Source organism: Schistocerca nitens, chromosome 7, assembly GCF_023898315.1.
Source record: "Schistocerca nitens isolate TAMUIC-IGC-003100 chromosome 7, iqSchNite1.1, whole genome shotgun sequence".
NCBI lineage: Eukaryota > Metazoa > Arthropoda > Insecta > Orthoptera > Acrididae > Schistocerca > Schistocerca nitens.
The window spans coordinates 602,534,475-602,558,031 of NC_064620.1; the positions used below are offsets into that span (position 1 = coordinate 602,534,475).

Below are 23,557 nucleotides of genomic sequence, written 5' to 3' on the forward strand. Positions count from 1 at the left end.
GCATGTCTCGTTGGAGAATTGTTAAGTCTGTGAAATGCCCCATGTTACTCTTTCCAGTGGTTTGTTTGTCTTTGTGACATCTGGTATGTCTGATATTTGAAGTGTTAAAATCTGTCTTGTGAGAGATTGTTTCAGTATTTTTTAAACTGCTGGAGATACTCTTTAGGTAGGGGAACCTGTTGTCTGGATTTATCCTAAAGAAGACCTACTTTTCCTACACATAAGAGGTATTTGACCATGTGTGTCCCGAGATCCACCCTCTTTACTTTCATGAATCAGCTGTACCCATCTTCCCTTCCCAGTCGTGTCTAGGTGTAGGCCATGCCTAGTGAAACCCCATCTGTTGATAGTCCGAACAGGCTCCAGAGACACATGAATTAGTATAGGAAGAATAGATGAACTTCTAATGCTAGCAGACTGTGTCAGCAACAAAACCTTATTCCAGAGAAACCTTGCTTGTAACATTCCATCACATTGCACTCAGTTGACAGTCTGTGTGAGTACTACCACTTGAAATGCATTGTGGAATCTTTTGTCATTCCATTCTGTCATGTCCAGTATGTATCTCTCTTTAAGTTTCTTTATCTAAAAGCAAGCCACAAGTCTTTTCAGAAAGCTCTTGTATTGTACCCCAAAAGAGTGTATCTGTGTGTATGCGTGTAAACTACTGCTGTGCACTGAAGAATAAATAAGTTTCATATCCCAGTTGTCATCACTACTTCCTATATACCTGTCTCCCAGTCAACACTTCACTTAAAGATGGTAGGTAGCTTTTATTTATATTTCTTCATTGTAGTAATGTATTCATTTTATGAAACCAGAAGAATTATTTTCATTTGCTTAAAACTGTAAGAGGCACTGTCCACGCTCTTACATTGAAATGTATGTTGGTAATGCCAGTCGCAAGTGAACTTTTAAAGTCAGATGGTGGAGCAGCCAATTTGTAAAACCAGTGGCATGAAGACCAGTCTGTTACCACAAACAACATCTCATCTTCACATTTGTTGGCTTAGACATCTCTCAACCAGTGCGTCATCTTCCAATTAAACCTAGATGTTGGGCTATGTTACAGTTCAGTCTGTCAACTCAATTGGGATTTCATATTTCAAATGAATTCGGTAATAACCATTTCAGTTTAAAAAGTTGTACTGTATATCAATAATGGAAATGCTGATAGATTGAAAAAGCAGAATTTGAAAATGCCATCAACATAATGTGAATAATTCGTATTTCTCGCCATGAGGATGTCATCTGGTTAAAAACTGATCTTTGGCTATTCGTTACTATCCTTCTATTGGCTGCCTCCATATACATACATTGTTAACATCTGATCTATACCATGCACAAGTAAGCTTTTTGCCCCAGCCTTCATTGGAAAAAAGGAAACACACCATTCATTCACACAAGCAAGCACACCTCTCACACACACAGGACCGCCAACTCCTGCAGCTCAGATCAGAATGCCATTGGCATTTTAATCATGCCTGTTATCCTCATGGTAAGTAACAATCTGTCTTTTCCAACAAGATTGATATTCTTACCTGGAGTTTCCATTGTTTGACTTTGTCTTTAATTGTTATTTCCATGGCTGTGAGTGCTATGCATTTTCGTTTGTTTCGTGTGTGAGAAACTTTGCATATTCTCTGTGAACATCTTGATTCCATTTGATAATATTTCGTTTCTTTTGGTTTGATTTTCCCGACAATAATTTCATTTCCGTTGCTATCCCCACACCCCAATCTCCATTTAGTTGTTAGTTCTCCCCACTTTTTCTTTGTATCTTTGTTCAAATGTTTAACTGAGTTCATATATCTCTCTCTCTCTCTCTCTCTCTCTCTCTCTCTCTCTCTCTCTCTCACACACACACACACACACACACACACACACACACACTTCTCTCTCTCTCTCTCTCACACACACACACACACACACACACTCATTGGTCCCACTGTTATTGTGCATTATAGTGATATGCACCACAATCCTCTCTCTTGTACTTTTTTGTGCATGACTTCATCTTAAGATTAGTTTATGATTATTCTCTTCCTTATGAATATAACTACTTGATTATGTAATTTCTTAATCAGGCAGCAAAAATCATCTTTCAGCAAAGTGGATGGATTCAAGGCTTGAAAGTTACAAATTGTTATGTACTGTAAAAGAATGTAGTGATGTTAATAACAATTAGGGTAATCATATGGTAAAAATTTTCAATGAGTTCAGGAATAATTGAGGTAATAGTCATGGAATTCACAATTAAGATAAATTTTATTCCTGTCTCTATCCTGATATCCTGATTAAGCTTTTCATGGTCACTGTATACCACTCTAGGTTAAATAAATAAATACTGCCTTAAACAAAACCTCACCTACATCACTGTGAAACTGTATCCATACTTCATTTCCAGCAACTTTAATGTAGGCAGTATATTGAAGAATAAAAAAAAAAAAAAAATTAAAAAAAAAATGAATGTCTGACATTATTTGGTAATGCAGATTAACATGAGTACTAATAATTCTGTTGTATTTCTTCTTCTGTTTTGTTTCACCATAATTGATGTTCTGTTTGTTTGTCAAGTAATTATTTGTAACTGATGTGTGTATTTCGTTTTTCCAGTGGACTATTCCAAAAATCGTAGCACAGCTGTTTATTGAAGTGTTACTTTTGCTGCATGGCCATTGGGGTCTTTTCCTGATGAATATTCCCATAACAGGCTGGTTTGTTTGGGAGTAAGTATATGCAATTTGAGAAATAAAGAAAACTTTGTTCTGTGAGATATAATGTTGTGTAAGGTATAGGAATCATTATAATCTCTGTTACGTTGAATAGCATGTACAAATACATCACACTCCTTGTTGCTGTTTTAAAACTTGAGATTTCTGTTAAGTTGCAATGTTGATGTGCTTTGACCTTTCATATTGTACCAGTAGACAGTGTGACACTCATAGAACTGAAGTGCCACCAATGCCGTACCTCTATTAAGTTTTCAAGGATTTTGCACCATGCCATAGCTGCACCTGCCCCTGTCATACCCCAGCCCACTCTTTTTCAAAACTTCTACTCCAATGACTTTCTTGATGGTAGTAAGAATCCCATATTTTTTCTTGTGTATCAAAAGAAGAAATGAAAAGAGGATTTTTTGTTCAGAGCTTGTGTTGTTTCCTCAGTGTTAGGACATTACTGTTTTATTTTACTACATCAGTTATCAGTGATAGTAACTATAATTACATCTGGCACTGAACATCCTTGTACATCATGGTGTACAAGCTGCAGCAACTTCTGAAATATTTGGAATGTAAATTTTGTAAGATGGTGCAGATGAATGTATACTATGTTTTGGCCTAACAAAAAGTGCTGGCACGAAGATGAAGAACACAAGAGCAGAGAAGGCTGTGAGATGACGTCAGCCAACAGCTCGCTGGCTAGGACCGCACCATGACAGGAGCGGCCTCTACAAGAAGAGAATATAAGTGCCACTCCTGCCAGCCTCAGCCACACAGTACTAAACTGCCACTAGGAGAGCACTAAGATAGCAGTTATTAGTGATCCATATCCATTGCTTGGATCAACATAGTATATAGAGAAAGACACTGACTGACTGCCTGCCGCCAATCACGTGTGACACGTTCTTGTAATACAAAGTTAAGTATTCTCTCTCTTCTTTATTGTAACAAAAACTATTAATGTGGTTTGCTTGAATTGTTGTATAGCATTCTGAGAATGCAGCATCCTTTAGGCCGCCTATATGAGACGACTGGGCAGGACCCCACATGCTACTCACTGCAAAATTATAGCTTCAGTAGAAAGATTCTGTTAACGTGCTTTTGTTACATAGGCTTGATTTCCATAGTTGGTTGGTGATGTATTGCTGCTTTCAGTTGTTGTGATTATAATTCTATCATGATTTCTGTGCTCTCCACCATTTTTAAAAAATACTGTTCATTGGGAGGGGTGGGGGTGGGGGGGGGGGGGTCTGCTGGGTTCTCTTTGTGGGTTGGGTTGGGTAGATTTGGGGGAGGAGACCAAACAGCAAGGTCATTGATCTCATTGGATTCAGGAAGGATGGGGAGGGAACTTGGCTGTGCCATTTCAAAGGAACCATCCCGGCATTTGCCTTAAGCGATTTAGGGAAATCACGAATAACCTAAATCAGGATGGCCGGACGCGGGATTGAACCGTCATTCTCCTGAATGTGAGTCCAGTGTGCTAACCACTGTGCCACCTTGCTCTTTGTCTGACAGGGAGAAGTCCCCAGTCATGGTATTGACTTTTTGAAACCATTTGCATGGTGTGTAGGTTAAGGTCGAAGGTATCACAACCTGCAGCCACTCACCCTGGTGAGCACTCGTTTCCAAGTAATTGGTGGGAAAAAATTTCAGAATTTCACCTGATGCACTGTAGCTTACTCCCTCAGGGGGCTCACGGCTCTTTAGCGGGTTCATGCTTGGCTACCACAGGCCCCCAGCCTTTGCAGCATCTTTTCCTTTCCATGCTGCATGTCTATCCTCTTGCTATTCTTTTTCTCCTCCCTTGGGAAACATGCCTGGGATGTTTTTGGGAATGTGTTCTGCATTTCCAATAGCTTTCATCAGAACATTCTGTCCACTGTTTTTCATTCCTTTTTTGTTCTTTTGTAAACCTTCTGCTATCCTTCCTCCGCTTCAGCATTTGAGGTTCCTCTTTTTCTTCTTCCTCCCTGTGCAATCCTGAAGGCCAGCCCATGTGTGTGACATGTAACAGGTGACTGGGTAATGCATAATTCCCAGTCCCGGGTCGACATGTAGGGTTCACATGTACCCGCTGGTACAGGCCAGGCCAAGGGAGAGGTGATTACCTGAGCTGTTACCTTCCCAAATTGCCAATAGGTCCCTCTGTCAGGTGTTTGGGAGGTGTGAATAATCACCTATGGCATTTGCTCCAAGAAATCAAACAGAGGCACACGGTCTTCTCCTTCACCGACTTGGAGATCCTCTTCAATGGCGTTGCCATGTGATACTCTCACCTGGCCAACCCCTGTGCCACTGGTGTGCATCGCCAACCAATTTTCTTCCTTGGACTCGCAGACTGCCTTGGACATTGATGATTCTGTAGATCTCATGGAGCAGGATCATCTACCCTCTGCCTCCAGAAGCAGGGGGTCTTCAAAGGGTAGCACTTGGCAGCCGCCGATGTGACACCCCTTCATTTTACCCCTGCTTCCCCTTCCTTGCAATGATTCTACTCAAATGGAACTGTAACGGCCTTAGATACAAAAAGAGGAATTATGGCTGCTCTTGGAATCACAGCATTGCATCCACTTGTTCTCCACCTTCACAAAACAACATTGTGTCCTCATGGCCACTTTTACCTCCTGCATTTTTCTCAGGGCGCTAATAACTTCGGCATTGAGCGCCCTTAAGCCCCAAAACACACACACACACATACATACACACAAACACTCCCTCTCTCTCTCTCTCTCTCTCTCTCTCTATCTCACTTCCTGCATTCCTTTCTGGTCCACTTTGACCTTCCCCTGAGGATGGCATTCCATCTCATGAGGGAGTGATGCTGCTCATTGGGGTTGACTTTCATAGTCAAACCATCTTCCTGACTACCCGGCTGTTGCAGTCCACTTTTTCCTTCCTCACTTCACCTTTTCCCTTTGTACCGTTTACATCCCTGAGTCATTCGGTGTCACGAGGGCAGACTTCCTCCTCTGTACTGGGCAATTCCTTCGCCCCTTGCGCACCATCCCCTTTGGGATTCTCCCAGAACCTGACCAAGAGGTGCCCTCTTGGCTGACCTTCCAAATCAACATCAACTCAACTACCTTAACACAGGAGCACCCACGTTCCTTTGAGACTCCCACACACATTTATTCCCATTTGGACATCTCCTTCTGCAGTGCCCAGCTCACTCATCTTCTTGAGCGGTCCGTTCTCTCTGACACGTACTCAGGTGACCATTTCCTGTGTGCCACCTGTTTTCTGACTCCTACCCTATTTATGTGCACACATAAATGGCAGCTTTCTAAGGCTGACTGGATGCTTTACTCCTCCCTGGTGACCTTTGATGAACAAAATTTCCCCAGTTGTGATGACCAGGTAGACCACCTAACCAACATTATTCTTACCGCCGTAGAAAGTTCCATTTCTCGCATTTCATCTTAACCTCACCATGTCACGGTCCCTTGGTGGACTGAGGCATGCCACGATGCAATTCATATATGGCGACATGCTCTCCACATTTTTAACCATCATCCTACGATGGTAAACTGCATTTGTTATAAACAGTTGCATGCATAGTGTCGTCACATTCTTTGGAACAGCAAAAAAAAAACTAGCTGGATTTCATTTACTAGTTCTTTTAACAGTTCCACTCCCTCTTCGGTCATGTGGGCTAACCTCTGATGGCTCTCTGGGGCCAAGGTCCATTCCCCAATTTCCAGTCAGACCATAGCATATTGTAGCAGTTCCACCTGCTGTTGTGCTCGGGGTCGATGTACTACATTGCTACACTGGCTGAAAAATGGGTTGTGGAAGTACAACACAGACTACTTTAAATGATGTAGCCAACAGAGGCACAGTTGCGTGTCACTTCTTTTACTTTCACTTTTCACGACCCCCAGTGTTACACATGTAATATGGCCTGTGTACTAATGGTTAACTTTCGATAAACCTCATTAATAGGCTGTAGGCAAACATCCACATACTGATACAATAGTTTACTGTTGAACTTCTACAAGCAGTAATAAACGTAACCACAAAGTTCACATTTCTTGAAGAATAGAAAGGTACGTACGGAACAGACACTGTCAGTGTTTTAACACATGGCCTATTGGTGTAACACTGATTTCCTTGTTAAGTTGATGCATCGTTGTCATTCTAAGCAACACAGATTCCTCATCTGAAACTCAGTCGCCATGGACTGACTGTCTCGTGACCAAAAACCGGGCCCTTATGTATCATCACAGTAATAATTGCTGAAACTACACATTGTCCGAAGTTAAATTTACAGAAATTACAATTAAAACTTAACTCATTAAATTAACTGAATACATTGAAAACTTGTGTCTTTTTAACAGTTTTTTCTACTGCAAGAGTTAGACCAAATTATTTGTTTAAATCATGAAATTAACAAATATCGTTATGCAAATAATACTTTTGACAAAACTGTTAATTACAAGGGCATTTTGAAAAGTAATGATACAATGGCTCGCAGTCCTTAAATAGAACATTTATTTAGAAAATGTCAGTTACGTCTTATTAACTGGATTATTTGTTACTTTTCGACATAATCACCCCCGTTATCCAAATGTTTGTTAAGTTGGTGCACAAGCTTTTGTATCCCACTGTCATAGAAAGTTGCCGCCTGTTGTCGGAACCACATTTCAACTTCATCTTTGATCTCTTCATCGTCGTGGAATGATTTTCCACCAAGATGTGACTTCAGGTAACGGAAGACATGGAAGTCGGTGGGCGCAAGGTCCAGACTGTATGACGGATGGTCCAATATGCCCCATTTGAATTGTTTGAGTAGTGCTTTGGTTATGAGCACTGTGTGAGGCCGAGTTTTGTCATGAAGCAAGCGGACTCCACTTGTCAGCATTCCCCTGCGTTTGTTTTGAATTGCCCTTCGAAGACGTTTCAAAGTCTGGAAATATGCAGCAGCATTAATTGTCGTTCCAGGAGGCATAAATTCCAACATAAGAATGCCTTGTCTATCCCAAAAAACAGAAGCCATGATTTTCTTCGCTGAAATTGACATTTTCATTTATTGGCTTTTGGTGAATTCGAATGGCACCATTGCATTGATTGTTGCTTGGATTCAGGTGTATGGTGATAAACCCACATCTCGTCACCTGTCACAATGTGATCAAGGAACTTATCACCTGCTTCAGCATAGCGTGTGAGGAAGTCGAGTGCAAAGCCCATCCTTTTCTTTTTGTGTTCTTCCGTTAACAGTTTTGGAACCCAGCGCACACACAATTTCCTGTACCCTAACTTGACAGTCACAACATCATAAAGAGTTGTCATTGACACGTCTGGTATGATCTGATGCAATTCTTTCAATGTGAGACGTCTATTTGCACAAATTGCTTCCTCCGTTCTCCGAAGAAGGGCATCAAAGATCACAGATGGCCGACCTGTTCTTTGTTCGTCATGAACATCGGTCCTACCTTCAGAGAAATGACGACACCATTTTGTTACATTTTGTCGATTCATAATGTTCCCATAAACAGAAACAATTTCTTTGTGAATATCCGCTGGTCGCTGTTCTTTTGCATGAAAAAACATATGACGGAGTGCACTTTGCATTTGGCGGGATTCTGAATTGGCGCAGCCATTTTAAACACAACCTACTCCAACCAGAAGCAATGTTCAACTGCCGAACGACCGCGAGGAGAAAGCTAACGGTTCAAGGTTAACACCAGTGTTGCCAACTTGCTTGCCAAAGCACTTCTGTTCCTCTGGCGTACGGTTGTCTTTACTTTCCGAAATAACCTCGTACTTTGGGATTAATTAAGGGCTGGCTTTGCAAACATGTTTTCGAATAGGGCTAAATAGATACCTTAAGATTTCTAGCATTTCATCTTCCAAATGTTCACAATTATTACGGAATTTATATTTGTTTTTAGTCAGTAATAGAATTTAAGTTACGAAACAATTACTGATTTCTCCCTTTAATGAAAGATACTAACTGGGAATAGACAAAATAAGTTATAAAGTCAATTACATACATAAAACTAGGCACAAAATTAGTTCTGGTGTTATATACTTTAAAAATGAGGTCCAACCTTCCTCTTTTATGGAAATGAAGATTAGACTCATGTTTGCTAATAGTAACTAGTTAAAACTGAAAAAAATTTAAGGAGCCAGATGGCAAAACAAGAGGGGAAGTAAAATTATCCCAACTTGCTTCATCACAAGATGATTGTCATAGTAGACCTATTGTTATCTTCAACATCTCAGGTTGCTATTTTGCGGAGGTTTCAATTTCCATCCACTATTGCATTGCCTTCCTCCATCTGAAACGTGTGGAGGAGTTTTGGGTGATACCTTTCTCTTCTCAGAATCATGAGTGCTACAGTGCCACCTTTTACTATGAGGAAGCTAGACCATGCTCTCACTTCATCCCAATCCTCCGCCCCTGGGCCAGACGATGTTCACATTCAGATGTTGCGGAACCTTTCTCCTGCAGGCAAGTAATTTCTCCTTCATACATACAACCGCATCTGGGCAGAGGACACATTTCCCAGGTGCTGGTGTGAAGCCACTGTCATACCAATACCTAAGCCAAGTAATGGCAAACACCTTCCTTGTAGCTACCACCCCATTTCTTTCACCAGTTGTGTGTGCAAGGTGATGGAATGTATGATTCACACCTGGCTGGTATGGCGGCTCGAGTCTCACAATTTATTAACCATTGCACAATGTGGATTTCAAGCAGGCCGTGTCAGTGTTTTTCGATTTGGAGAAAGCTTATGACACCTGCTGGAGGACTGGTATCCTCTGTACTCTCTACACGTGTGGCTTCCGAGGCCATATGTCCCATTTCCTTCAGGAATTTGTAGAAGACCAAGTTTTCAAGGTATGAATGGATTCTGCCTTGTTGGACACCTTTATCCAGGAAAATAGTGTGCCTCAGGGTTCTGTCCTGAGTGTCGTCCTCTTTGCTATCACCATTAACCCTGTTATGCCCTTTCTCCCACCAGGCATCTCTGGCTCCCTTTTCATTGACAGTTTTGCTATCTATTGCAGTTCTCCACAGACTTGTCTCCTAGAGCGGCATCTTTAATGTTGTCTTGATCATCTTTACTCATGGAGTATCTACAGTGACTTCCTCTTTTCCACTGACAAAACCATTTGTATGAATTTCTGGCTGTGCAGTTGATTTCTTCCACCATCTTTAATTCTAAGGCCTGCTGCTCTTCTGTTTATCGAAACTACAAAATGCCTGTGGCTCACGCTTGATAGGAAACTTTCTTGGTCCTCCACATGTCTTACCTGACTGCCCGCTGTACCCGGTCCCGCAGTGTCGTATGTGTCCTCAGCAGTACTTCCTGGGGAATGGATTGGGCACCCTCCTCCATTTGTACCAGTCCCTTGTCTGTTCAAAACTAGACTATAGGTTTTTCATTTATGCATCTGCATATTTGTTCATTATACACCACCTCAGAACAATCCACCATTGTGACATTTGTTTGGCCACTGGTGCCTTTTACACTAGCCTGGTTGAGAGTCTGTATGCAGAAGCTGCCGAACTACTGCTGTCATACTGCCATGATTTTCTCCTCAGCAGATACACATGCCATGCCTGGCCACCCATCCTAAACCTCTTCCTTCGATGGTTCCTTTGATCGCTAGTAATGGGCACATCCCTCTTCTCTGGTACCTCCTAGAGTTCGCTTTCGGCTATTGCTCTGGTGGCTTAACTTCATGCTACATGCCACTTTCCCTGTGGTTGTGAACCTTTCACTACCTTGGCTTCATGCGCCAGCCCGTGTTCACCTTGGACTTCACACGCTTCCTAAGAACACTACTCCAGACCTGCTCTATTGCCGTAAGTTTCTTGACCTTCACACAGAACTTTGCAATAGTGCCTTTGTGTACTCTGATGGCTCTCGGGGTAACTGTGGTGTCAGTTGTGCCTTTGTTGTTGGCACCAACACTTTTTGGTATCGGCTTCCAGAGCATTGCTCAGTATTTACAGCAAAGCTCTTCGCCCTGTATCAGGCCATGCAGTACATCCGGCAACACAGGCTTTTAAGTTGTCATTTGCTCCAGTTCTCTCAGTGCCCTGCAGATCCTCAGTGTGCTGTACACCATCCATGCCTTAGTTCATTGGCTCCAGGAAAGTTTTCACTTGCTCACGGTTGATGGAGTCACTGTGATTTTTATGTGGGTCCTTGTTCACACCAGTCTGAAGGGCAAAGAGGTTGCTGACCCTGCTACCAAGTCTGTAGTTCTGGTACCTCAGCCCACTAGTTCCTCCATACCCTCAGGTAATCTCCATGTTGCCGTCTGTCAGCAGGTGGTGTCATTTTGGTATTACCACTGGTCTTCCCTTCATTGGAACAAGCTCCGGGAAATTAAACCTGTGCCAGAGGCTTGGCTGACCACCTCTCTGCGCTCTCACCACAAGGAGATCATTTTAGCTAGGTTGTATACTGGGCATTTCTTTTTAGCCATCGCTATTTGTTAAGTGGTGTCCTCCACCACTTTGTTCTCATTTTCAACCACTGTTGAAGGTTCACCGTTTCCTGGTGGAATGATCTTTTTTTAACCACGTATGTTCTCATTTATGTTTGCCGTCTGAGTTATTGGCCATTTTAGTGAATGACATGCGGGCTGTCAACTGCAATTTACTTTTTATCCATCACAGCAATCTGGCGAAGGACATTTAATATGTAGTTCAGGACCTCTGTTTCTCTATGGTGTATTTTATGGACCTTTCTCCAAGTCCCTGTTTTTAGCTGTATTTCCTGCTAGTGATTGGACTTAACATGTAGTCATTTTTAACTCCTTTTTTGTCTTCATATTCTGCAGTTATTAAATGGGTGTGATTGACCCTAGTTGTTTTTGTGCCCTAAAACAAAACAAAACTACAGCTTACAAAATACCAAAGGTTATCAGACTGTTGCCATAGTGTAATGGTTATCATGAGAGCCTCATAAACAAAAGATTATTAGTATGGACCCTGTGAAGTGCTTTGAAGTTTTTAATGTTTTTAATCTTTATCGAAATGATGTTGACCATCATTTTTATTCAATTAATTGAATTAAACACAATTTTTTTATTTCTCTTACTTTGTTACATCATTTTAATCAGCATATTAATTGTTTTAGTTGCTGTCATTCCTTCTTCCTGTAATTATTTTTCCACTTGGAATCTTTATGCGTGGTATTTTAATCATTATTATTTGTTGATTTTGATTTAATTTCTTCTCTTTTATTATCTTATATTTTTGTTCATCCTATTGGATCCATTATTTTTATTCCTCATATTTCTGGAGTTTTGTTTTCTATATAGCCTCTTATTTCATTTAAATCTTCATCTGCATTGTTTTGTCCTTAATGTAATAAGAATTTATGTTTTAAATGTCTATACGATGATTGCTATCCAAAATAATGAACATCTTGTAACAAAAAATACATTTTTTATACAAATGCACAGTCAGTAAGAAGAGACTGTTTTGCCTTTCATTTTTTAACTGGTAAATTAGCATTTTTAAATGTTTAAATATCATGGTAGCTAAATAAATATAATGAAATTATTATGCACAGATATTCCTAGTGGGATAAGAATGACAGGAAGAAGAAATGAGAGCAATCAAAACAGTAAATATGCTAATGCACTTGATGTGACAAAGGAATATGAATAAAAAATTACATTTATTTAATTGAATAAAAATAATGATCAAAGTAAATTTGATACTGACTTAAAATTATAAAGTCCCTAAGAACCTAGCAAGATTCGAACTCTCAACCTTTTGCACATGAGACCCACAATAACTGCTACACTGTGGAAACATTTTGGCTGACATTACTATTTTTAAAGCTGTAGAGTATCATGCATAATTCCAAAACGTGTCTTTTTTTTTTTTTTTAATTACTCACAAGGGAGGGCCCATGATGGTTAATGGTTGCAGGGTGTAATACCTTGGACCTTAACCTACACCACCATATAGATGGTTTCAAGAAGTTTGATCCCACTACTGGGGACACCTCCTTGTGAGCGTTACACTCCAGGAATAATATGATAGGGCTATGGGTACAGGAAAAGAAGAGGAATTGTTTTGGTATCTGGCTATGTGCAACTGCCAGAACCATTACTAACATTAATTTCTTTTAGTGACATCACAGGTTATGGTGATCATTATTTTAGGTGGAAAACACTAAACTGTAGATTTTAGTGTGATTATTTTCATCACTATAAAATAAATATTTTTTCTGCTTCCTGTGGAGAGAATAGTTCAGGAAACTGCAAATCTGATTACAATGAGTAATTAATGTCAAGAGGGCTGTGACAGAAATACCTCAGCAAATTAATGTCTCACATCATAAACTGTTTCAGGTTGAAAATTTGCTTTAGGCATAACCTTTAAGCAAGGCACAATAATGCAGATTAATTTCAGTATTTAAGTGGTACGTGTCAATACAAAGAAACTTGAAGTGTCCAGGTTTATTTTTTAGTGCCCATGAGAAATTGTTCTTCCCACAAACTGTTTGCAACTGGAAGAGGAAAAGTGGGAAGTGACATTGGTACACAAAGTAACCTCCACCACACACCAAAAGTTCTTTATTATTTGTAGCAGTACATGATGCACCAAGATTTCCGCTGAACATTTATCTTGCTCATTGAAAATGACCGAACATGTGTGCTTATATGTAGCTGCAGCAAAAATTAAAAACAAAAATAAAATGAAGTCTTGTCACCTATTTTGCAGGGCTTTCATGTAATGTTTGCTATTCTTAAAAAAAAAAAGGGGGGGGGAGGAGTCCCACTTCTGGCATTAGCTCTTAACTAATCTATGTGGCATGTATTTTTTAAGTAAGTACCATTTTGAAATAAAAATAAAACAAGTATACTTTTCTTAGCAGTTTTATTTTTACATCAAAGACTGTAGTTTAATCTGCTTTTCTACATAATTCCAACCAATATTTGGTGCGCTTATGGTTTTTTTAGTATCTGAACTGCCTCCTCCAATTGAGAATCCCAGAAAATGTGAAATACAGGCAAGGTGAGAGAGAACAGGCAAGGTGAGAGAGAACAGACGTTTTCGATTATCCCGGTACGTGATGAGTCTCCTTAAGTATCAAGAAGGTGGCAGATTTCTGCGAGGATTGTATTCAAAAGCTGGTTGTATGATACAATATGTGCCTTAGTGCTGGTGGAAATTGTGTAGAAAAGTAGATTGAAGTATGGACTTTCATGTAAAAAAAATTGTTTTATTTTAATTTCAAAATGGTATTTACTTTTTAAAAAATGCCTCGTACATCCCCACTATTATACAAATATTGATAATTCTCAACTCAGCAAAAATTTAATAATACCCTGGTAGTAGAAAAGCTCTTTGCAGTCTCCCTGATAACAAACTTTAAAAGAAACAACATGTTCTTTATCTCTGGGCAATTCAAATCAAATATTTTTTACTCACAGTGACTTGAAATAAAGACTGGGGCAAACTAGGACTACTTCCCACTAAAATGGTTGGAACCTGAAATTGATAGCAGTGAGATTTTAGGGAAAAATTCGAGGGTGTATCGAAAGTATAGGCAAATGGGAAATGGAGGTGGTGTATTTGTCTCAGTAGCAAGAAACTCAGATCCACCGAGATAGAAACTGAAGCTGCATGTCAGAGTGTTTGGGGAACACTCAGTATCAGGGGTTGGTATAAAATGGTAATTGGATCTTTCTGTCTCCCACCAGACTCATCTCCTGATGTAATCGAAAACCTTAGACAAAACCTTGGTTAATTTGTACAGGAGTTCCCTAATCATACTGTAGTCACTGGTAGAGACTTCAGTCATCCAACAGTTAATTGGAAAAAATCACTGTTTTGGTTGTGGTGGTGTGATAAGAAATCCTGTGAAACAGTACTAAATACCTACTCTGAAAACCACCTAGAATGTATAGTTAAGAACCCCACTCATGATGGACATATATTGGATCTAATAACAGTAAATAGACCTGACACCTCTGAGGATGTCCACAATGAAACTGATATCAGTGACCATGATGCAGTTGTGGCAACAGTGGCTGCCAATGTATAAAGAACAACTAAACCAAGCAGAAAGATATATATGTTCAGTAAACTAGATAAAAATAAATGAGTAGTGTCATATCTCAATAAGGAACTTGAAACTTTCTTCAGAGGACAGGAACATGTGGAGGAACTATGACTCAAGTTTAAAAGAATTGTTGACCACGCACTGGATAGATATATACCCAGTAAAACAAACAGTCCATAATGGGAGGGGACCTCCATGCTATACACTTACTGTAAAGAAACTTGTAAACAAACAGAGATTAATGCATAATGGGTGTAAAATAAAGTGTAGGGCTATAAATAGAGAGATGCTGTATTAAATGCATTTGGCTGCCAAGACAGCAATGCGAGATGCCTTCAGTGACTGCTGTAGCAGAATATCGTCAAGTGATCCTTCACAGAACCCAAAGCAACTCTGGTGGTATGTAAAGACTGTTAGTGGCACCAAAGCTAGTGTCCAGTCCCTAGCGAATGAGACAGGAACTTAAACTGAGGGTAGCAAAGCAAAAGCTGGAATACTTAACTCTATTTTCAAATATTCCTTCACAAAGGAAAATCCGGAAGAATTGCCACAATTTAATCCTCGTACCAATGAAAAGGTGAAAGAAATAAGTGTCAGGGGTGTTGAGAAAAAGCTGAAATTCTTGAAACTTTACAAATCTCGAGGGCCTGATGGAATCCCTGTTAGATTCTATACTGAATTGGTGGCTGAGTTAGCCCCTCTGCTACCTATAATCTGTTGTAGATCCCTTGAACAAAAAACTGTGCCCAGTTCTTGTAAAAAAGCACAGGTCACACCCATCTACAAGCAGGGTAGCAGAAGTGATCCACAAAACTACCATCCAGTATCCTTGAAATCAGTTTGTTGTAGAATCTTATAACAAATTCTGAGCTCAAACATAATGAGGTATCTTGAACAAAATGACCTCCTCAACGCCAACCAGCATGGACTCTGAAAATGAAAACATCGATCGTATGAAACCCAACTTGCACTTATCTCACATGATGTAATGAAAGCTTTGCGTACAGGCAATCAGGTAGATGAAGTATTTCTCAATTTTCAAAAAGCATTTGACTCAGCACCACACCTAGGCTTATTGTCAAAAGTACAATGACAAGGGGTTTCAAATGAAATTTGTGGCCGGCTTGAGGACTTTTTGGTAGGGAGAACAGAGCATGTTTTCTTGGATAGAGAGGCATCGTCAGATGGAAGCAACTTTGGTTGTGTCCCAGAGAAGTATGTTGGGACCCTTGCTGTTCATTTTGTATATTAATAGCCTTGCAGACAATAGTAACAGTAACATCTGGCTTTTTGCATATGATGCAGTTACCTGATGAAGTACTGTCTGAAAGAAGCTGCATAAATATTCAGACAGATCTTCATAAAATTTCAATGTGGGGCAAAGATTGGCAACTTTCTTTAAATGTTTAGTAATGAAAAATTGTACACTTCATAAAATGAAAAAAAAAACATGACTATAATATCAGTGAGTCACTGTTGAAGTCCACCAACTCATACAAATAGCTGGGTTAATGCTCTGTGGGGATATGACATGGAATGACCACATAGGCTTAGTCATGGGTAAAGCAGGGAGTAGACTTCGATTTATTGGTAGAGTACTGGGAAAGTGTAATCAATCTACATATGAGATTGCTTACAAATTAGTTGTGCGACCAATTCTAGAATATTGCTTAAGTGGGTGTTACCTGTACCAGATGGGACTAACAGGGAATGTTGAATGTATACAGAGAAGAACAGCATGAATGGTTTCAGATTTGTTTAATCCATGGGAGAGTGTCACAGAGATACTGAAGGAACTGAACTAGAAGGCCCTTTAAGATAGACATAAACTGTCCTGTCTATTAATAAAGTTTCACAAAGCGGCTTTAAATGGTGTCTTTAGGAATATACTACAACACCCTCTGTGTCGCTCACATAGGGTTCGTGAGAATAAGATAAGAATACTTACAGCACCCACTGAGGCATTCAAACAATCATTCTTCACATGATCCCTAATAACTGTGCAATGGGACATACCCTCTGCCATGCAGGTCATCATGGTTTGCGCAGTATAGATGTAGATGTAGGAAATCACAATTATAACACTACAAGGCTGCACCTGCTTAAAATTTTTCCCAGAAGTCACACTGTGTTATTCCTAGCCATTTTCATTCTCTGGAACCAGGTCCAGTTTTCGCTTAGAGCTGCAGCTTTGTTGCCACTGTGGATGCCCAGTGTGCTCACTTTTCAGTATTTTCAACCATGACTGACATACAACTCTATTTAGGAATGTATGTCATTCAACTAATTAACATATATGAAAATTAAAATATATCAACCTCTTGGTGCTGCATAAACTGTATTCTCTGCTTGTTGCTCTGCACTGGGCCCAAATAATTGTTTTTAAGGAACTATGAAAATGTACCTTTACCAGTGCAGTGTATTACGGGCAGGGAGGATCCTGAGTTAACCACCCAGATCATACGGATGATAGAAAACTATGAAGGAAAAAAAGGAAAGAAAGTCCATAACCCCAATATATACTGCCCACCAATGAGATGAACAGCTGTTGAGACAGAAAAGTAATTAGTGAGCAATCTCTAAGACATCTGCTGCACTTTGGTTGTATTTGGGATGTTCAGAGATGTAGCGGTTACCTAACTACATGTGGGAATTAACTGAAAATGATTTATACTATAAAATTACTTTTATTGGCTTTTGTGGACTTTTAACACATTGAGGACAGATCCTGAGTTTACTCGTGTTTCACATGCCATCTGTTATGGGTGTATCTCAAGATAACTTGTGTTTCCTACACGCTGTCGGTAGATACCATCTTCTGTGATATATTTTAACTACTTCATCTGTGTAGCTGTTTACATCAGTAGTCAATGTATCAGACTTGATTGCCTTCATCTACTTTTTTATTATTTATCATCTGTATACTGTTATTTCAAATAGTTACTATTTTCCATCGTGAAGTTCCTCCTGCTTTAACAGATGGCCCTATTCAGAAAACAGAAGGAAATGAGTGAATGTGAAATTTTTCAGAGGTTTTTGATGATGATTGTTCAAATGTTCATAATGAGAATGAAGACCAGATGACTGTGTGATTGAATGTTTTTACAGTTCTAGTGACATCATTCCACCTGTGAAGAAGATGAAGGTGGCAATGTTTTCAATTGATGCTGACAATAACAATGTGGGTGATTCTGTTCTTGTGAGTTATTCATTTTGTCATAATTTTCATTTTTCAGTTATTCATTTTGTCATAATGTTGACCCTTTCAATATCGCTCACAAGATGAAACTTCTTTGCTTTCATTTGTCAAGAAGCACCACAGATGGGTGCTCTCATTGCGTAAATGCAGGCAGTTCATACTAGTAGCAATAACAGCAATAGTAAATGTACTTGGCATGTTAAATTAACCTGAAAAGCTTTGCCCTCCTCCGCGGTACTTCCTGACACATATGCTGGCAGTTTACCCAAATTCCAATACCTGCAGTAGTAAATTTAGTTTCTAAATGAAACTAGCCCAAAATAAACTTTGGGTCTTCTCCAGTCAGTTACCGGTGACCGTGGAAAGAATATCTCTGAAACTTAGTGTTACAACCAGAGACACAGACAAAGGAAAACTAGTTAGTTAGTTTCATGTTCAGTGGATCATTTCACACTATATATCGTAATGATGTGGCCCGAGTTATCTTACATTCATGTCACAAATTAGTTCGTACATATGGTTACATGCTGAACATTTTTAAGTCTTTTTAAAGAAAAAAGAAATACTGATATGTGAGTTAGTCGTTCTTACTGACACCTTTTACACATTACAGTTGTAGAAATTCTTCTATGGAATAGAAGTAGTTGTCAACGACAAGCTTTCTCAGTTTTTTTCCAAATTTTACTTTGCTGTCTGTCACAAATTTTAAGTAAGTGGGTAAGTGTGGGGTCCTGCCCACTTGTCTCTCTTACAGGGTGCCTAAAGGATGCTGCTTTCTTTGATAGCTGTTAAACAATTCAAGCAAATCACATAAATGGTTTTTTTTAGAATAGAGTAGAGTGACAATACTTAACTTTGGTTACAACGAGTTGTCGCAAGCGATTGGCGACACTGCAAATAAATGTTCTTTGCTATATACAGTGTCCATACAAGTTATCACACAAGTGCCTATAGATCACTAATAATGGTTCTGCTAGTGCCTCTGCTAGAGTGTGTCTTCTACTGTCTGCCCGAGGCTGACAGGAGTGGCGCTTATATTCTCTTCGGCTAGAGACCACTCCTGTCGTGGTGCGGTCCTAGTCAGTGTTGTCTCACAGCCTTCTCTGCTCTTGCATTCTTCATCTTGGTGCCAGTGCTTTCATTATGCCTGAACAATAAATGCCCAAATTTTTTTTTTTGTTGCAGCATTGTGCAGCTTGTTTTGTGCTAAAGACAGCCTTAATGTGGAGTAATGAATGTCATTTTTCCTTCTGGTACAGTATGTGCATAATTGTTCCTTTTGAACTGTAGTGTATTATTTACAACAAACTTCATGAGAGAGTAAATATACTGTGAAGCAGTAATCAGAATGCCCAACTCCATGAAGAGAGGTCCATAAAATGATCATGGGTGAGCACCACATATTTTGAGCAATGCAGACTTTCTAATGGGTCACTCCAGAACATTATTCCATATGACATTATTGAATGAAAATATGCAAAATATGTCAGCTTACTCATTTGTCTCTGCCCAGGATTTGCAGTGTTTCTAAGTGCAAATGTGGGTAAACTAAGTTATTTTAGAAGTTCCAAAACATGCTTTTCCAGTTTAAATTCTCGTTGATATGGACACATAAGAATTTTGAAGTTTCCACCCTGTTTATTATTTCTTCACCATATGTTACACTTATTGAAGGTCTAGTACCCACAGAAGTTCATGTTTCAGTTATTAGGGTTTTTTCCAGTTCCACTCACGTATGGAGCATGGAAAGAATGATTGTTTGAATGCCTCTATGCATGCTGTAGTTATTCTCATCTTGTTCTCATGATCCCTATGTGTGTGATATATAGGGGGTTGTAGTATATCCCTAGAGTTATGATTTAAGGCCTGTTCTTGAAACTTTGTTAATAGCCTTTCTCGGGATAGATTACATCTATCTTCAAAAGTCTGCCAGTTCAGATCCTTCAGTATTTCTGTGACACTTTCCCACAGATTATACAACTCTAAGACCATTCATGCTGCCCTTCTCTGTATATGTTCAATATCCCCTGTTAGCCCTATCTTGGTATGGCTTCCATACACTTGAGCAATGTTCTAGAAACGGTTGCATGAGTCATTTGTAAGCAATCTCTATTTTAGACTGATTGCACTTGCCCAGTATTCTACCAGTAAATCGAAGTCTACCACATGCTTTACCCACAACTTGAACCTATGTGATCATTCCATTTTATCATTTCATATCCCTACAAAGTGTTACACCCAGGTATTTGTAGGAGTTTACTGATTCCAGCAGTGACTAATTGATATTATAGTCTTAGGATACTACATTCTTTTCATTTTGCTAAGTGCAAAATTTCACATTTCTGAACATTTAGAGCAAGCTGTCAATCTCTGCACCATCCTGATATCTTATCAAGATCTGACTGAATATTTATACAGCCTCTCTTCATTATAGATAACTACACCATCTGTACAAAGCCTGATTTTACTATTAATATTGTCTGCAGGGTCATTAATGTGAACAGCAAGTGTCCCACCACATTTCTCTGGGGTACACCCAAATTTGCTTCTACATGTGGAGATGACTCTCCATCCGAGATAACATGCTCTGTTCTCTCTAACAAAAAGTCCTCAGTCCGGTCACAAATTTCGCTTGATACCCCATATGATTGAACTTTTGACAATAAGCCTAGGTGTGGTACTGAGTCAAATGCTTTTTGGAAATCAAGAAACACTGCATGTACCTGGTTACCTTGATCCAAATCTTTCAGTATGTCATGTGAGAAAAATGCAACTTGCATTTCAAGTGATAGATGTTTTCAAAATCCGTGCTGGTTGGCATTGAGGAGGTCATTCTGTTCAAGATACCTCATTATGTTTGAGCTCAGAATTTGTTACAAGATTGTACAACAAATTGATGTCAGGGATATTGAATGGTAGTTTTGTGGGTCACTTCTACTACCCTTCTTGTATACCGTATTTACTCGAATCTAAGCCGCACTCGAATCTAAGCCACACCTGAAAAATGAGACTCGAAATCAAGGAAAAACAAAATTTCCCGAATCTAAGCCGCACCTGAAATTTGAGACTTGAAATTCAAGGGGAGATAAAAATTATGGGCCGCATCTCCAAATCGAAACAAAGTTGGTCCATTGTAATATGGAACACAATTTAGGTCAAATGAATGACGATACAGCTACAGTAGTTTGGTTCGAGTCGTAAGCGTAGCAGTAAAGTTTTACCAGGTAGCCATTGCTATGCGTCAGGTGCTCCGTCCGTATTTATACGAGTACCCTTCCTTTTCCACGTGCTTCGTCTGGTTTGAATTGATTGCTTATTTTTCTTTGATCTGATAAGCGCAGTTTTCTTTATTATAGGTGTTTACGTCACTCTAAGCTGAAAATGCATTACTGTACTGTGCCATGCATTGTTTGTCACATTCTGATAGTGCGTGCTTACGGCCTGTCGCCGCTCGCGGCATGGCTTCCTTTTGTGCGCGCTACCGCTACCGCTATAGTCTGTCTGTAAACTCAAGAGCGAGCAGTGCTTTTGGTGGGGGAAGTGGCCTTTCCCGGAAGAACCCTGCCACTGGCTTACAGGGCAACCCAAAATCAGTTGCCCGTTACCTATCTAGCAGTGTACTTCGGCGTGCAGTGATATACGTCGTTTCTGTTCTTGGGATCTTAGTTGCCAATCTCAGTCAGTTGACTCTATGTACTCCCTGATATACTTCAGTATCCGGAAGTGACGGATAATCGCCCTGCATTTGCAAGAAAATGTGCAGAATACGAAGAAGATACTAGCGCAGAACGAGAGTTCGATCGTCTCTAACGTTATTACAGCTTGTGTTTAAAGGAGGCTACACAAAAAGAACGGTTGGCTAATATTACCAGTCCCAATCAAAGGGCTGCAGTTTATGCAAACGTCAGCCTCGCCAAAATAGGACGTATAAGGAAGGTACGCGAAAACAAGGCGCTTGGTTTACTGGTATCGCCGCGAAGGAAAACTAATAATTTAGGGAGGAAACCCATCGTTATAGACAGTTTCACAAAATCGGTCATTCGACAAACAATGGAGGACTTTTACATAAACCAAAAAATAATGCCCACATTACGGAAATTACTCACTGACATGAAACAAAAAATACATTTTCGTTGCAGAAAGATGTTTCACACAAGACATTGCGTGAAATGGGATTTACCTGGAAATACTTTTCAGACATGTTTACGAAGACAATGACAAAAAAAGCAGTGCGAATCGAACTAATACAACACACATAATTATAAATTTCTGGTTACTTTTTAAGCACTCTTCGTGTTGCAAGAATTGTTAAGTTTTAAGGCAGCCCTTCAAAGAAAACTTCTACCTTTTAGTAGAAACACAAAGTAAGAACAAGCCTTAAATTCTACAGACTGATTGCACTATATCTGGTTCGTCTTACGAATAGAGGAACATACATTCATATGAATAGGCATTCGGTTCTATGTTTGTAGTAGAATCCTGACTTCCGTCTTACGTTAATATTATTTACTCTATAATGTTTTGTTTTCCTTATAATCTTAACACATTTGTCTAAAAATAAACGCAGACGGGACGTATCTGTACACAGCATCATCACAGATTTAAAGCGTGCATCGCAGCAAAGACTGTACTACGTTGTGGAACAGCCTGTAGAAGCGCCGTGTGACGTAGCAGGGTAGGCAGAGTGGGGACTCGCGCGCTCACTCTTCAGTTTACCGACAGACTATACGAGAGAGGAATCGTCTCATTAGTGAAACAGTGGCAAGAAACTGCTATTTATTGTTACTTACACTGCTGCTTTCTTTGATAATGATCAACAAGAACCAAATAATAGACTGTGTATGATAGAAGATGTTCTGAACGAGAGCTTAATGAAAATTTTTCTCCATTTGAAAATCTTTGCAGGCGCCTCTTTAGTACATTACATTCTACACAGAAATTAGAGTCATCTTAGATTTAAAAATCTAGTCAATTGCCGTGCTTCATTTCTGACCGTACCACTATTAAGCATAAGAATAATATGAATATAAACATGACATGATATGTATATTCTTCCGCGTTTGCTGTTGTCTCACTCTAGTTTCGTAGTTTATTAGGCAGACAGATTTAAATGAGATAGCAGCAAACGTGAAACAATACATGGCAAAATGTTTATATGAATATTATTCTTATGGTGACGAGAATACTGCATGTGATTCACAATTTATAAAAGTTCCTATTAGCAACCATCTCTTCTCACAGATAGGAAAAAATTCAGAACGTAGAGTTGGCCATATTGACAAACATCCCAAACAGTCATGCCAGTCGGATTTTCATAGTACATTGAAATGCTGATACATTTGAAGATGAACAATATGGAATTTGTATTTACTTCGTTGGATAATGTATGAAAATGCAGTGGCGAAAGTCGGGGCGGAGAAAATAGCTCGTCTTCCACTTTTTTTTTTTTTTAATTTATTTACTGACGCAGAGGTTTTGGCACCAGTATTTATCTTTGTGCCTACAAAGCGTGCCTGTGTACCGCTACATATATTCGATGGCAGAAGTAAGTTGTGGCGGCACCCACCAACTTTTTTCAGAATTTC

The 23,557-nt window shown here is 39.5% G+C and overlaps 1 protein-coding gene across 1 annotated transcript in view; it reads left to right on the plus strand.

Moving 5' to 3' along the window:
* LOC126195263 (protein cornichon homolog 4) overlaps positions 1-23,557 on the plus strand; it is a 91,806-nt gene that overhangs the window by 21,156 nt on the left and 47,093 nt on the right. The window contains exon 3 of the mRNA XM_049933790.1: positions 2,617-2,729. Coding sequence (XP_049789747.1) covers positions 2,617-2,729 — 113 coding nt within the window. The remainder of the gene's footprint in view (positions 1-2,616; positions 2,730-23,557) is intronic.